We start from the raw sequence: 12047 nt of genomic DNA on the forward strand, positions 1-12047 counted from the left end.
GATGGTCTGAATAGGGATGACCCCTATCAGCTCATCTATTTGAATACCTGGTCCCTAGTTGGTGGAAACGGTTTGGAAAGGTTAGGAGGTATGGCCTTGTTGGAGGAGGTGTGTCAGGCTTTGAGGTTTCAAAAGGCCATGCCATTCCCAGTTTAATCTCTGCCTTGTGTCTGTGGATCAGGATGTAAGCTCTCAGATACTGCTCCAGCACCGTGCCTGCCTGCCATGATGATCATGGAATATAACCCTCCGGAAGCATAAGCTCCAAATTAAAGCCTTTTTTTTTTTTAAAATAAATTGCCTTGGCAATAGTACTTTGTCACAGCAATAGAAAAGTAACCAAGACAAAGACTAAAGGCTGCTTCTTCCAGATGCCCTTGTAGTAGCTGGGGCCATGAACTAACTGCTGTTTACTGAGAGGCAATGTGCCTTCCTTTCCAGCAAGCCAATTGGACTACAGATTTGAATAAGAGGCCCTTGTTTGGGGGCTGGGCATGATGGTGCACGTTTTTCATTCCAGCCCTGGGGAGGCAGAGACAGAGGGATTTCTGTGAGTAAGAGGCCAGCCTTATCTAAAAAGTGAGTTTCAGGACAGCCAGGGCTATTACACAGAGAAAAAAGAAGAGATCATTGCTTGGAGTAGAAAGGAAAATTTTGGAAGAAGCCAGATGTGGTGGTGTATGCTTTTAATCCTAGCACTCTGAGAGGCAAAGGCAGGTAGATCTCTGTGAGCCCAAGGCCAGCCTGGTCTACAGAGTGAGTTCCAGGTCAGCAAGGGATAATAAAGTGAAACCTCTTTTCAAAAAACAAACAAAAAAGAAAAACAAACTGCTAGAAGGGATGTGGCCCTAAGGACTTTGGGGGACTCTTACTGTGCAAGGCAAAAGAATCTGAATGATAAAATTACACTAATTAATTGTGTGCGTGCATACACTAAGGCCAGAGGACAACCCGAGTTACTGTTCTTTGTGGTTAGGGTAGTCAATGGTAGGAGGCTCACGCCCAGTGGCTGATTCTGCACGCATGTGCACAAGAACAGCACTAACTGGACACTCAGTGGGGTACTTAGAGAAAAGGAATGAAGCTGGGAGGGAGATGCATTAGATGAGGGTGAGAGGAGCTAAGGGAAGGGGATAAGGGGCAGACATGACTACAATACATAAGTGAAGTTTTCATAGAATAAAAATAAGAGGCTGACCTCTATTATGTTTTCTAGCACTCTGAAGTAGAAATTATTAGAGCAAGCATCCATATATAAAATACAATTTTATAAACCAAAATTAGCGTTAATGGACTTTTTGTTATTTTCATGACACTTTTTTATCAGACTTAGACCTGAGTCTCTTACCTGGCCAGCAGCTTGAATGCTCAGGATAGCCACACGAGTATCGGGGTCCTTCTGAAACTGATTAACCAGGTGAATCCTTTCTGAAGATGGAACACTTCCATCTATCCTGATGTAACGAGCCTAGAATAAGGGAAATGGCAAAATTAGACAAGCCCTAGGCAGCCTTCTTATTCTATATATTTTATGACTTATTTTAGTAGTCATATAAAGATACAAACTGGTTAAAACGGCACATCAGCAAATGTCACACAGTAAGAATTAACAGAATATAGCAACTTGTTACTTAAAAATTTTATTATACGTATTATTGTGTGTGTTTGGGCATGCACACGTACATATATGGAGGTCAGAGGACTACTTACAGGAGCTGGTTCTCTCCTTCTACCATGTGGGTTTCAGTGATTGAACTCAGGTTATCAGGTTGGTGACAAGTACCTTTGACGACAAGCTGAACCATCTTGCCTACCCTTATTTCTGACTTTTTAACCTACTTGAAGATAGGCTTTCTGTTTAATGCATTTAATGCACTTTTTTTTTGAGACAGGGTCTGCATAGCTTTGGAGCCTGTCCTGGAACTAGCTCTGTAGACCAGGCTGGCCTCGAACTCACAGAAATCTTCCTGCCTCTGCCTCCCGAGTGCTGGGATTAAAGCAGTGTGCCACCATGGCCCAGCTATATTTAATGCATCTTAATTCCACTGTGGTGGTTTGAAAGAGAATGGTCCCTAGAGATTCATGTGAATATCTGGTGAGACTGTTTGGGAAGCACTGGGAGGCGTGGCCATGTTGGAGCAGGTGCGTCACTGTGGGGGGGTGATGTGGGAAGGTCATATGTCAATCTGTTGATTTCATTGGTTAATAAAGAAACTGCCTTGGCCCATTTGATAGGCCAGCCCTTAGGTGGGTGGAGTAGACAGAACAGAATGCTGGGAGGAAGTGAGGCAGACGCCATGCCACTCCTCTCCAGGGCAGACGCGATGAAGCTCCAGCCCAAGATGGACGTACACTAGAATCTTTCCAGGTAAGACACCACTTCGTGGTGCTACACAGATTATTAAAAATGGGTTAGTCAAGATGTGAGAGTTAGCCAAGAAGAGGCTAGATATAATGGGCCAGGCAGTGTTTAAAAGAATACAGTTTCCATGTTATTATTTCCAGGACTAAGCTAGCCATGTGGGAGCCGGGTGGGACAAAAAGCAGGCCTGCCCGCAGCTCCTTCTCCGGGGTGGGGGTGGGTGGGGGGACATGGGATGTACTCACTCATTTGGTTTCTAGCCATAAATAAAGGACATTGAGCCTATAATTAGTGATCCTAGAGAAGCTAAATAAGAAGGAGAACCCAAAGAAAAAAAAATAGGCATCCTCCTGAATATTAACCTTCATCAGGCGATGAAAGGAGATAGAGACAGAGACCCACATTGGAGCACCAGACTGAAATCTCAAGGTCCAAATCAGGAGCAGAAGGAGAGAGAGCACGGGCAAGGAACTCAGGACCGCGAGGGGTGCATCCACACACTGAGACAATGGGGATGTTCTTTCGGGAACTCACTAAGGCCAGCTGGCCTGGGTCTGAAAAAGCCTGGGATAAAACCAGACTTGCTGAACATAGCGAACAATGAGGACTACTGAGAACTCAAGAACAATGGCAGTGGGTTTTTGATCCTACTGCACATACTGGCTTTGTGGGAGCCTAGGCAGTTTGGATGCTCACCTTACTAGACCTGGATGGAGGTGGGTGGTCCTTGGACTTCCCACAGGGCAGGGAACCCTGATTGCTCTTTGGGCTGACGAGGGAGGGAGACTTGATTGGGGGACAGGGAGGGAAATGGGAGGCGGTGGCGGGGAAGAGACAGAAATCTTTAATAAATAAATAAACTTAAAAAAAACCAAAAAAAAAAATAAAGCAAATGTTCCTTCAGTAAAATTCTATCAAAGTTCATAGGCAACCTTTAGGCAGTAGGTAAGAGTAACTTTAGGGTCACAGGATAAGTTACTTCAGACTAAAATGAAAAGTAGATGTGAGAGGAAAGATGATTTTATTCAGGTATTAGGGAAGTATGGAGACTGGTATAAGTGTTTCTGAAACACAACCAAACATTACCTGGGAAAATAACACTCTAAATCTACCATTCATGACCTCTTTCTCCACATTATTAAACTCGAAAGAACTATGTGAGATGATTGTATCCATTGACGTGAGGAATTATGACACCCACACACACCTTTAAAAAACAGAGACTCATTAAGTGTTAAACTGAACAGACTTGTCTTCAAGAACAGTTTATGCTGTGAAAACAGCCATGTGTTAGAAATAGCTAAAAAGAACAAATCCAGCCTCACAAAAATAAGCTAAGCTGCCAGTCTGGAGCGCAGTGTGGCACACATCTTTAATTCCCAGCACTTGAGAGGCAGAGACAGTGGATCTCTATGTTCAAGGCCAGCCTGGTCTACAGAGTGAGCTCTAAGACAGCCAGGACTACACAGGGAGACCCTGTCTTGAAAAGCCAAAAGACAAAAAAAGTTGAGCTCTAATTTCCAAATCAATCTGTCCAAGTATCATTAAATGATTCTTAAAAACAAGGCAAAACAAAACAAAACCCTACATACCTGGACATATGTGTGAGTGTGGGTAAGTGGTTGCCCCAGTGTGGAGGTGGAGGTCAGAAAACAACCTCAAGGGTTGGTCCTGGCTTTCCACCTTGTTTGAGGGGAGTCTCTGTTTTTTTCCACCGTGTACAGCAGGCTAGCAGGGTGCTCCTGTCTCTGTTTCCCATCTCACTGTAGGAGTGCTGGGATTAAGATAGCAACTACATCCTAGTTCCTCATGCTCACAAAGCAAACTACTCACTGAGTCCTCTCTCCGGCCCTAAATTAGTAACTTTGTTTCTTCACAAAGTATATCTAACCTGACCAATGAACCACTCAGTATCCCTTACAGATTATGAAATCCTCTCAGGATCTCTCTAAAGAAAACACTAGGTCAGAGTGTGGGAAGATGGAGAGAAATCCATCTTGCTCCATGGACAGCTACACTTTTAACTGCAAGAGAAGCCAGCACATCAGCACAATGGATGCGAGCAAAAGAGCGGACTGCTGTGCCTGGGTCAGAATCTAGGAAATCTAAGATTAAATAAATTCAGAATGGGAGAGTAATAGGAATCTATTTTTTTCAAGGACTTAAAGATTACTTGTAAAGTTAATGAAGTCTTTCTCAGAGTGAAAATCAATAGAACCTTTCATATTATGACATCACACTATGCTATCATAAACCTGTCTGTGAAGGAAGACACCAGAACATATTACAAACACACGTTAGTGACTAGCATGGCTTTAGTTCTGTCTTTGAAAACATTGGCCATACTGCTCCAGGTGTACAAGGTTCACACCAGTTGCCAGGATGTTTCTTACAGCTGCCGCCACACACCTGTGCAAGCCCCAAGCACGCACAGGGCAGATGGCAAGAAATGCTTTGAAATGAACAATGGGAGACACCATCTCTGATGTGAATACTGGAAACTGGAGTGGATCTCGGAGGATTCCGGGAAGATCACTGACCTTGTGGGTACGGCCTGGTCAACCGAGTGGGCCACTCACATGAACCATGTGCTTTAATGGGTCCATACTCATTTGTAACGACAATTTCCCATAGAGTATATGGCCCGTGAGCTTAAAAGGTCTGAAAGTTAGGGGGCAGTGATTTTCATCACTGTGTTCTCTCCCATTAGCGACATTTAGATATGTCTGCAATCATACCACTCTTGTGTGTTATCTCCAGAAACAGGGAAGGCCTCCCTTAGGAAGTCAGGACAGAATAGCTTTGTCAACTCAGATAAACTAGACAAAGGAAAATTTAAGATCGATATAAAGAAGAAAACAATATACCATGATATTAGTATAATATTACTAAAATTTGTAAGAAAATATTCAATTATTGGTAAAACAATATATTATAAAAACATCATCCACATAAATCATGGGACTAAAAGTGATTTTCAGTATGGTGAAAATATGCATTTCTAAAAATTCTTTTATAAAAAAAAAATCACAATACCTTGTTTTCGATGACTGCTTCTGTGCAAGCTTGGAGCATAGTTAAATGGTGAGCAAAGACCAGAAATTTAAGTGACTCATTCTGGAGCAGCATCTTAATATAGTCCTTCACTGCACCTGCCTGAATATAAAGTCAGGTTTAGTAACACCATCAAAATTTGTAATAAAGCACTGTGTCACTTTTAATAAAGGAAAAATCAGAAAGCTCCCGACCCCAGGAAGTATCTTTAGACATACATCTCCATGACCTCCAGCTGGTGTCCCTAGGCAGCCTACAAAGCTGGAACCCACATGCAGGGCGTGTGGAAAAGCTACCCGAGTACGTGCACTGCTGTTTAGTGGTGCTGGTGGGACAAAATGCCGCGGAGAAATCCATTTAAAGCATAGGAAAATTATTTTGGTGCCAAGTTTCCTCTCAGTCCCTGGTCAGCTCCGAGTACTGGGAAGGCAACCTGCGGTGGGGATGCAGCTCATCTCCCTGCAGCTCCACAGCAGGGGGAGGGAGGCACCATGGACTAGATACACACCTTACTTACCAGACTTAGAAGCTGTAAGGTGAAATGAACCCTTTCCTCCCCAAGAAGCTTTTGGTCATAGTGTTTCATTGTAGTAATAGAAATCATAATAAAACAAGAAAGTTCTGGAAGAACCTGAAGAGACAGGCTCAAGAGCACAAGAGGGACATCTACGATAACAATGAAATGGAGGAATTGATGTAGAAAGAATAAAAATCATGAAAATTAATATTGAATCTGCATTCTTAGGTAAAGTCTCTCTAAGTTATCCAGTAGGAGTAAGAAATAAGGAAGGGGTGACTTAAACTTAAAATATGAATATACTATCTTTTAGCTGTTACTGGTTGATTGTGGTAGTATATGCCTGCAATTCTAGGAGGCTGAGCCAGAAAGATTACAAGTTTAAGACTAGCCTGGGTTATACAGTGAGTTCCAGAATTAAAAATAAATAAAGAAATAAAAAAGGAGAGGGGCTGGAAAAATGGTTCAGTGATTAAGAGTGCTTGCTCCTCGTACAGAGGACCCAAGTACTGTTTTCCAGCACGTACACTATGTGGCTCACAAGTGCCTGTAGCTCCAGGGTGTATGATGCCCTCTTATTGCCCACAGGCTCCTAAGTGCATGCACAAACATGCACACACACAGAGAGAGAGAGACACATATACATATATAAATAAAGTTAAAATAAATGCTTTAATAAACAAATGACAAAAATTTGGTTACTCAGAAATTTTGGATAAAGATGTCAGGCTGAACTCACTCAGCCCTACTCCTTCTTAGTCTAAGAATAGCAAAGGACATAAGCACAAAGTCAAGAGCAAAATCTAGGAAGCTAAGAAGTACACGATGCCTGGTAATTTATTCTCCATCCTGGGAAATCCTAGACTGGCAATATGGGATACACAGGAGTACCTGGTTTCTACTGCAGCCATGTAAAAGGCCCAGGAGGGATAGGGTGAGGGGGAGCTAGAGCGGGGACAAGCTAAGGAAATGTAGAAGTAGGGGGCTGTGCACAGCTTGGGCCTCATCCTGGACATATACATTCCATGCCACAGGTACAGTCAGCATCCATCCTGGCAGCAAACTGGACATAATGAGTGAAATCCTGCACTGAGGGTAAGCAGTAGGGTGTGAAGGCGAGCTCAAAAAAGATGCACTGGGCATGTAATCCCCAATGCAACAGTGGTGAGTGGCAGGGTCAAAAAGGTTATGAGATTTCTACACTTACGTCCAGCCTCCAGAATTGTGAGCTAAATAACCGAACACTGTTTATAAATGTTCCAGTCTCAAATGTTGTGCTGTAGATGCACACAAGTGAATCAGGGAGTAGGAATAGTGCATAAAAATTGTGAGTATTAAAATAAAGTTCTATTGCCGGGCGGTGGTGGCGCACGCCTTTAATCCCAGCACTCGGGAGGCAGAGACAGGCGGATCTCTGTGAGTTCGAGGCCAGCCTGGTCTACAAGAGCTAGTTCCAGGACAGGAACCAAAAGCTACAGAGAAACCCTGTCTCGAAAAACCAAAAAAAAAAAAAAAAAAAAAAAAAAAAAGAAAATGAATCACAGAGGAAAGAAAGCTCAATAAATGAGAACAAAGCAAGACATTCTGGTGTGCTGCTACTACGCAGCTGTGGATACTGAAGTGCACATTTCAAAAAGCTAGAGCTAGAGAAGGAATTTTAAATGTTTTCACCATAAAAAATGACAAGGCACTACATGCTGCCCTGATTTAAATATTATATAACATATTAGAATATTACATGGCATAAAACAAACTAACAGTATATCCCAAGGCTCACCAGGAAATATTTTAAACATGGGTCTAATAACATATGTAGTGGATACTGATCAGGAAAAAATTAGCATAACTTTAAAAGTTAGTAAAATTATACCACTTGGATGGAAGGATGGGAATAAGAGACAGGTTTGCATCTGGGGAGGGGGCAGAGACATAGGGAGGTGATGTTTTATCAAGGCTATTGGCAAGTAAATTGACATGGCTGGAACTAAAAGGGAAGCTGTAATGCAAACTAAGATGCTACAGAAGCAAGACTGAGACTGAACGAATTAGCACAAAACAAAGACCAACACTCAGCTTTCACAAGAACTGGAAGTGGCAGTTAACGGGAATAAAGCTACGGGACTTACTTTTTGAAGTGATTATTTTCCATTGTTAACATAGCTTTAGTAATCTTTAAATTAAAAATTTTAAAAATGCCTACCTAAAATTTATATGTATTAACTACAAATCCTCAAAAGGTTTATTCTGCCATATTTTGCATGCTTATGTTTTCTGAACAATGGAATTCATCACATAGCGAGTCTGGAGGTTGGTAAAAGCTTTAGATGTCAGTGCCTCAGAAAGTGGAAAAGAAGTTCTCTCAAAACAAGCAGCTATAAAGTCTAGATATGTTGTCATGGCAACTGAAGCACTTTAATAAAGTGCATGTTTGCCTAAAGAGCTATATTTACTGGGATAAGCTTTTCAGTAAGTACATGCCAAGCTGGAATGTGTCAAGGGGACACTCATTACAATCCAAATCTAGATTTACAAATGGAACAATTGTAACCTGGTCTGACGTACCTTCTTCCCAAGTAAGATCTATATCTATGTCTATGTCTACACACACACACACACACACACACACACACACACACACACACACACACACGTGGAGCCCTCCCATTCCCACCTCAGCCCGAGGCTCGGAAAAGGTGGGGCAGAAAGAATAAAAAGAGCCTGAGGATGGGGAAATGCTATAGAAGTGCTTGCTGTGCTCCAGACATGGCATAGCTCTGGTACACGTGAATTCACAAGAGTTGTGGCTATCTGTATAACCAAGTCAGTTACAGCTCCAGCAGGAATGAGGGAGAGACACCTGAAACCCCACACCTAGGTAAGGCTCTGCTGATAGTTAATGGCTAGGAGGCAGGCAGCCATGTTTGAGATTGTGGCCACCAGGAGATTGCCCACGCACTGGTGTGTAGCTCCACACCTATGAGCAGCACTAACTGGACTCAGTGGGTTATATTTAAAGTCAGGAGGGAGATGTCCTTGGGGAGGTTATGGAGTTTTAATGAAGAGTGGGGGTGGATATGATCAAGATATATTATATAAATACATACAATTTGAAGAATAATTTTTTAATAATTTATTTTTAGTTTATGTGCATTGGTGTTTTCCTGCAAGTCTATCTGTATGAGGGTGTCTGATTCCCTGTAACTGAAGTTACAGACAGTTGTGAGCTGCAAGTCTATCTGTGTGAGGGTGTCTGATTCCCTGTAACTGGAGTTACAGACAGTTGTGAGCTGCCATGTGGGTGCTGGGAGTTGAACCTGGGATCTCTAGAAGAACCAGTGCTCCTAACTGCTAAGCCATCTATCTCCAGCACTGATGAATAATTTTTAAATGATGATTGGATGGATTTTTAAGTTAATTGCACAACAGGTAAATCAAAGTTATTTGTATGTATATGTGTGCATGCACATAAAGACATACGCTTAAAACTTTCAATATGCATAGAGCTGCTTTTCCAAAGTTAAGCCTGATGTGGGATTTCCCTCTGTATGCTGTGATTACCATTAATGAATAAAGAACTGCTTTGAGCCTATAGCAAAGCAGGGCGGGGCAGAGCAGAGCTAGGCGGGGAGGAATGGACTGAGTGCTGGGAGAAAGGAAGCAGGGTCAGAGAAAGACTCCATGTAGACTTGCTGGAGACAGATGCCAGAACTTTAGCTGGTAAGCCACAGCCATGTGGCCATACACAGATTAAGAGAAATGAGTTAAATTAAGATGTAAGAGTTAGCCAATACGAAGCTAGAGCTAATGGGCCAAGCAGTGATTTAATTAATACAGTTTTGGGGTGATTATTTTGGTTCTGGGTGGCCAGGACAAACAAGCGGCTCTCCTCTAACGTAAGTCTCTACAGAGTATGTAGTACATGACCTCAGATACAGCACGGCGGAGGCAGAGGTTGGTGGATATCTGTGAATTTGAGGTTAGCCAGGTTTACATGGAGTTCCAGGCTAGTCAGGACTACCTACCTAGTAAACCCTGCCTCAAAAAATAAAAAATATTAGTCTTAAAAGAGATAAAATAAGCTAGGACTGACACAGCAACTGAAACATCATTTGAGATGTTGATTTCTAGGAGTGAATGCATTTGGAATACAAAATACCTACATAGTAAGTGAACTCTAAGGATTCTTTCAGGGTCTGGAATTAGCGATGGCATGGATTTGCATTTTACTTTGCTTTGCAAAGATTTATTTTCTTTTTAATTATGTGCACGCATATAGGTGTGGATACCCACAGCAGCCAGAACTGTCAGAGCCTTTATAGCTGGTGCTGGGAACTGAACTCTGGTTCTCCGGAAAAGCAGTACTCGCTCTTAACTGAGTCATCTTTCCATGACCCAGGCTGGCATTGTAGAATGTATTCTACATGCATTTTTACTATATTTCATTTTAACTATCAACGCCATTGCACTGCCAGATTTTAAATGATCTGAACAAGCATTTGCTTGCAATGTTAGTAGGTGTGTGTGGTGGCAGCCCTGGTAAGGATCAATACCTTGGTGATGCTGGCTCAGGCTTTGTGCTAGTTTTAGAAAAAGCATGAATTCACTGGGGCTGGAGAGATGGCTCAGTGGTTGAGAGCACTGACTGCTCCTCCAGAGGACCCAGGTTCAATTCCCAGCACCCACATGGCAGCTCGCAGCTGTCTGTAGCTCCAGTTCAAGAGAATCTGACATTGTTATACCAACGTGCATGAAATAAAGTTAAATAAAGTTTTTTTAAAAAAAAAAAGAAAAAGCATGAATTCACAACTGTCTTATTTTACTGAAATGAATACCTGTCTGTTAGATCAAAGCCTTGGTAATTAGTGGAGACCACATACTATATACCTTATTTATATAAGAAACAGTATTTTTAACTGTTTGTTTGAGATGAAGTTTTGCTATACAGGGTATGTTGGCCATGAAGCCCATGAGAATATGCTTGCCCCTGACTGTGGAGTCTGTACTGTCACATCCATTTGGGAATGTTTTTCTTTATTTGTGTGTGGGTGATTGAATGACACGTGTGCATGTACTTGCAGAAGCCAGAAGAGAGAGTTACAGCTCACAATGAGATGCCCGGTATAGGTGCTGGGAACTGAACTTCTGCAAGAGCAGAAAGCTATTCTGAGTCATATCTCTGGCCTCAACTTTCTTTCTTTCTCTTTCTTTCTTTCTTTCTTTCTTTCTTTCTTTCTTTCTTTCTTTCTTTCTTTCTTTCTTTCTTTCTTTCTTTCTTTCTTTCAAACAGGGTTTCTCTGTAGCTTTGGAGCCTGTCCTGGAACTTGCTCTATAGACGAGGCTGGTCTCAAATTTAAAGAGATCTGCCTGTCTCTGTCTCCAGAGTGCTGGGATTAAAGGTGTGTGCCGCCACCACCCAGCAACTTTCAAATATTTCAAAAGTAAAGAGGTATATGTCATACTTTGTGAAATAAAAAGTGAAAAAACACTATATTGATTGACAACCTGATAAAAGTTATTTAAAATTGTCAGCCTTAAATAATAACAACAGAAAAAAGGCAAAGGAAGGGGTAAAGAGAGGTGACAGCAAGACCAAATTTTAGTCAGCTTCTCCTAGCTCTCAGATATGCCTGCCCTTGTCGGATCCGCCACTCAATCCCAGAAAATTCCCACTATGTCTGTTATCAGGATCCTCCACACTTGATAGGTGGTCAGCTGGTGATCTAACCTAGCTCCTCCTTCTATATCGGCTGTGTAAATTCTTGGCAACCTAAAAGCAAGAATCCTCCAGGTCAGGGGACTGGGAAGGAAGCAGGCTCAGTGAGCAAAAGTGAGAGTTCAGGTCCCCCAGACTCATGCAAAACTGGATGCAGGAGAATGTACCTGGAATCGCAGAGCTCTGACAGTGAGAAGGGAGATAGAGACAGAATCCCCAGAAACTCACAGGCCAGCCAGCCCGGCATAAGCACCAGTGAACAAGAGACCCTGTCTCAAACAAGGCAGAAGACAGGGACTGACACTGGAGCTTTTCCTCTGACATGCATATGTGCACCATGCACTCCCATGCTGCCGCTCATAAATGAGTACCCGTCCCTATACACAAATACTAAAAAAAAG

The 12047-nt window shown here is 42.3% G+C and overlaps 1 protein-coding gene across 6 annotated transcripts in view; it reads right to left on the reverse strand.

Annotated features, from left to right (window-relative positions):
- Zranb3 (zinc finger RANBP2-type containing 3) overlaps positions 1-12047 on the reverse strand; it is a 163119-nt gene that overhangs the window by 40233 nt on the left and 110839 nt on the right. For all 6 annotated transcript variants that reach the window (XM_075987784.1, XM_075987786.1, XM_075987783.1 and 3 more), the window contains 2 exons: positions 5399-5518; positions 1349-1468 (listed from right to left, as the gene is read on the reverse strand). In XM_075987784.1, the coding sequence (XP_075843899.1) occupies positions 1349-1468; positions 5399-5518 (240 nt within the window). The remainder of the gene's footprint in view (positions 1-1348; positions 1469-5398; positions 5519-12047) is intronic.

The sequence above is a fragment of the Microtus pennsylvanicus genome, chromosome 10, assembly GCF_037038515.1.
Source record: "Microtus pennsylvanicus isolate mMicPen1 chromosome 10, mMicPen1.hap1, whole genome shotgun sequence".
NCBI lineage: Eukaryota > Metazoa > Chordata > Mammalia > Rodentia > Cricetidae > Microtus > Microtus pennsylvanicus.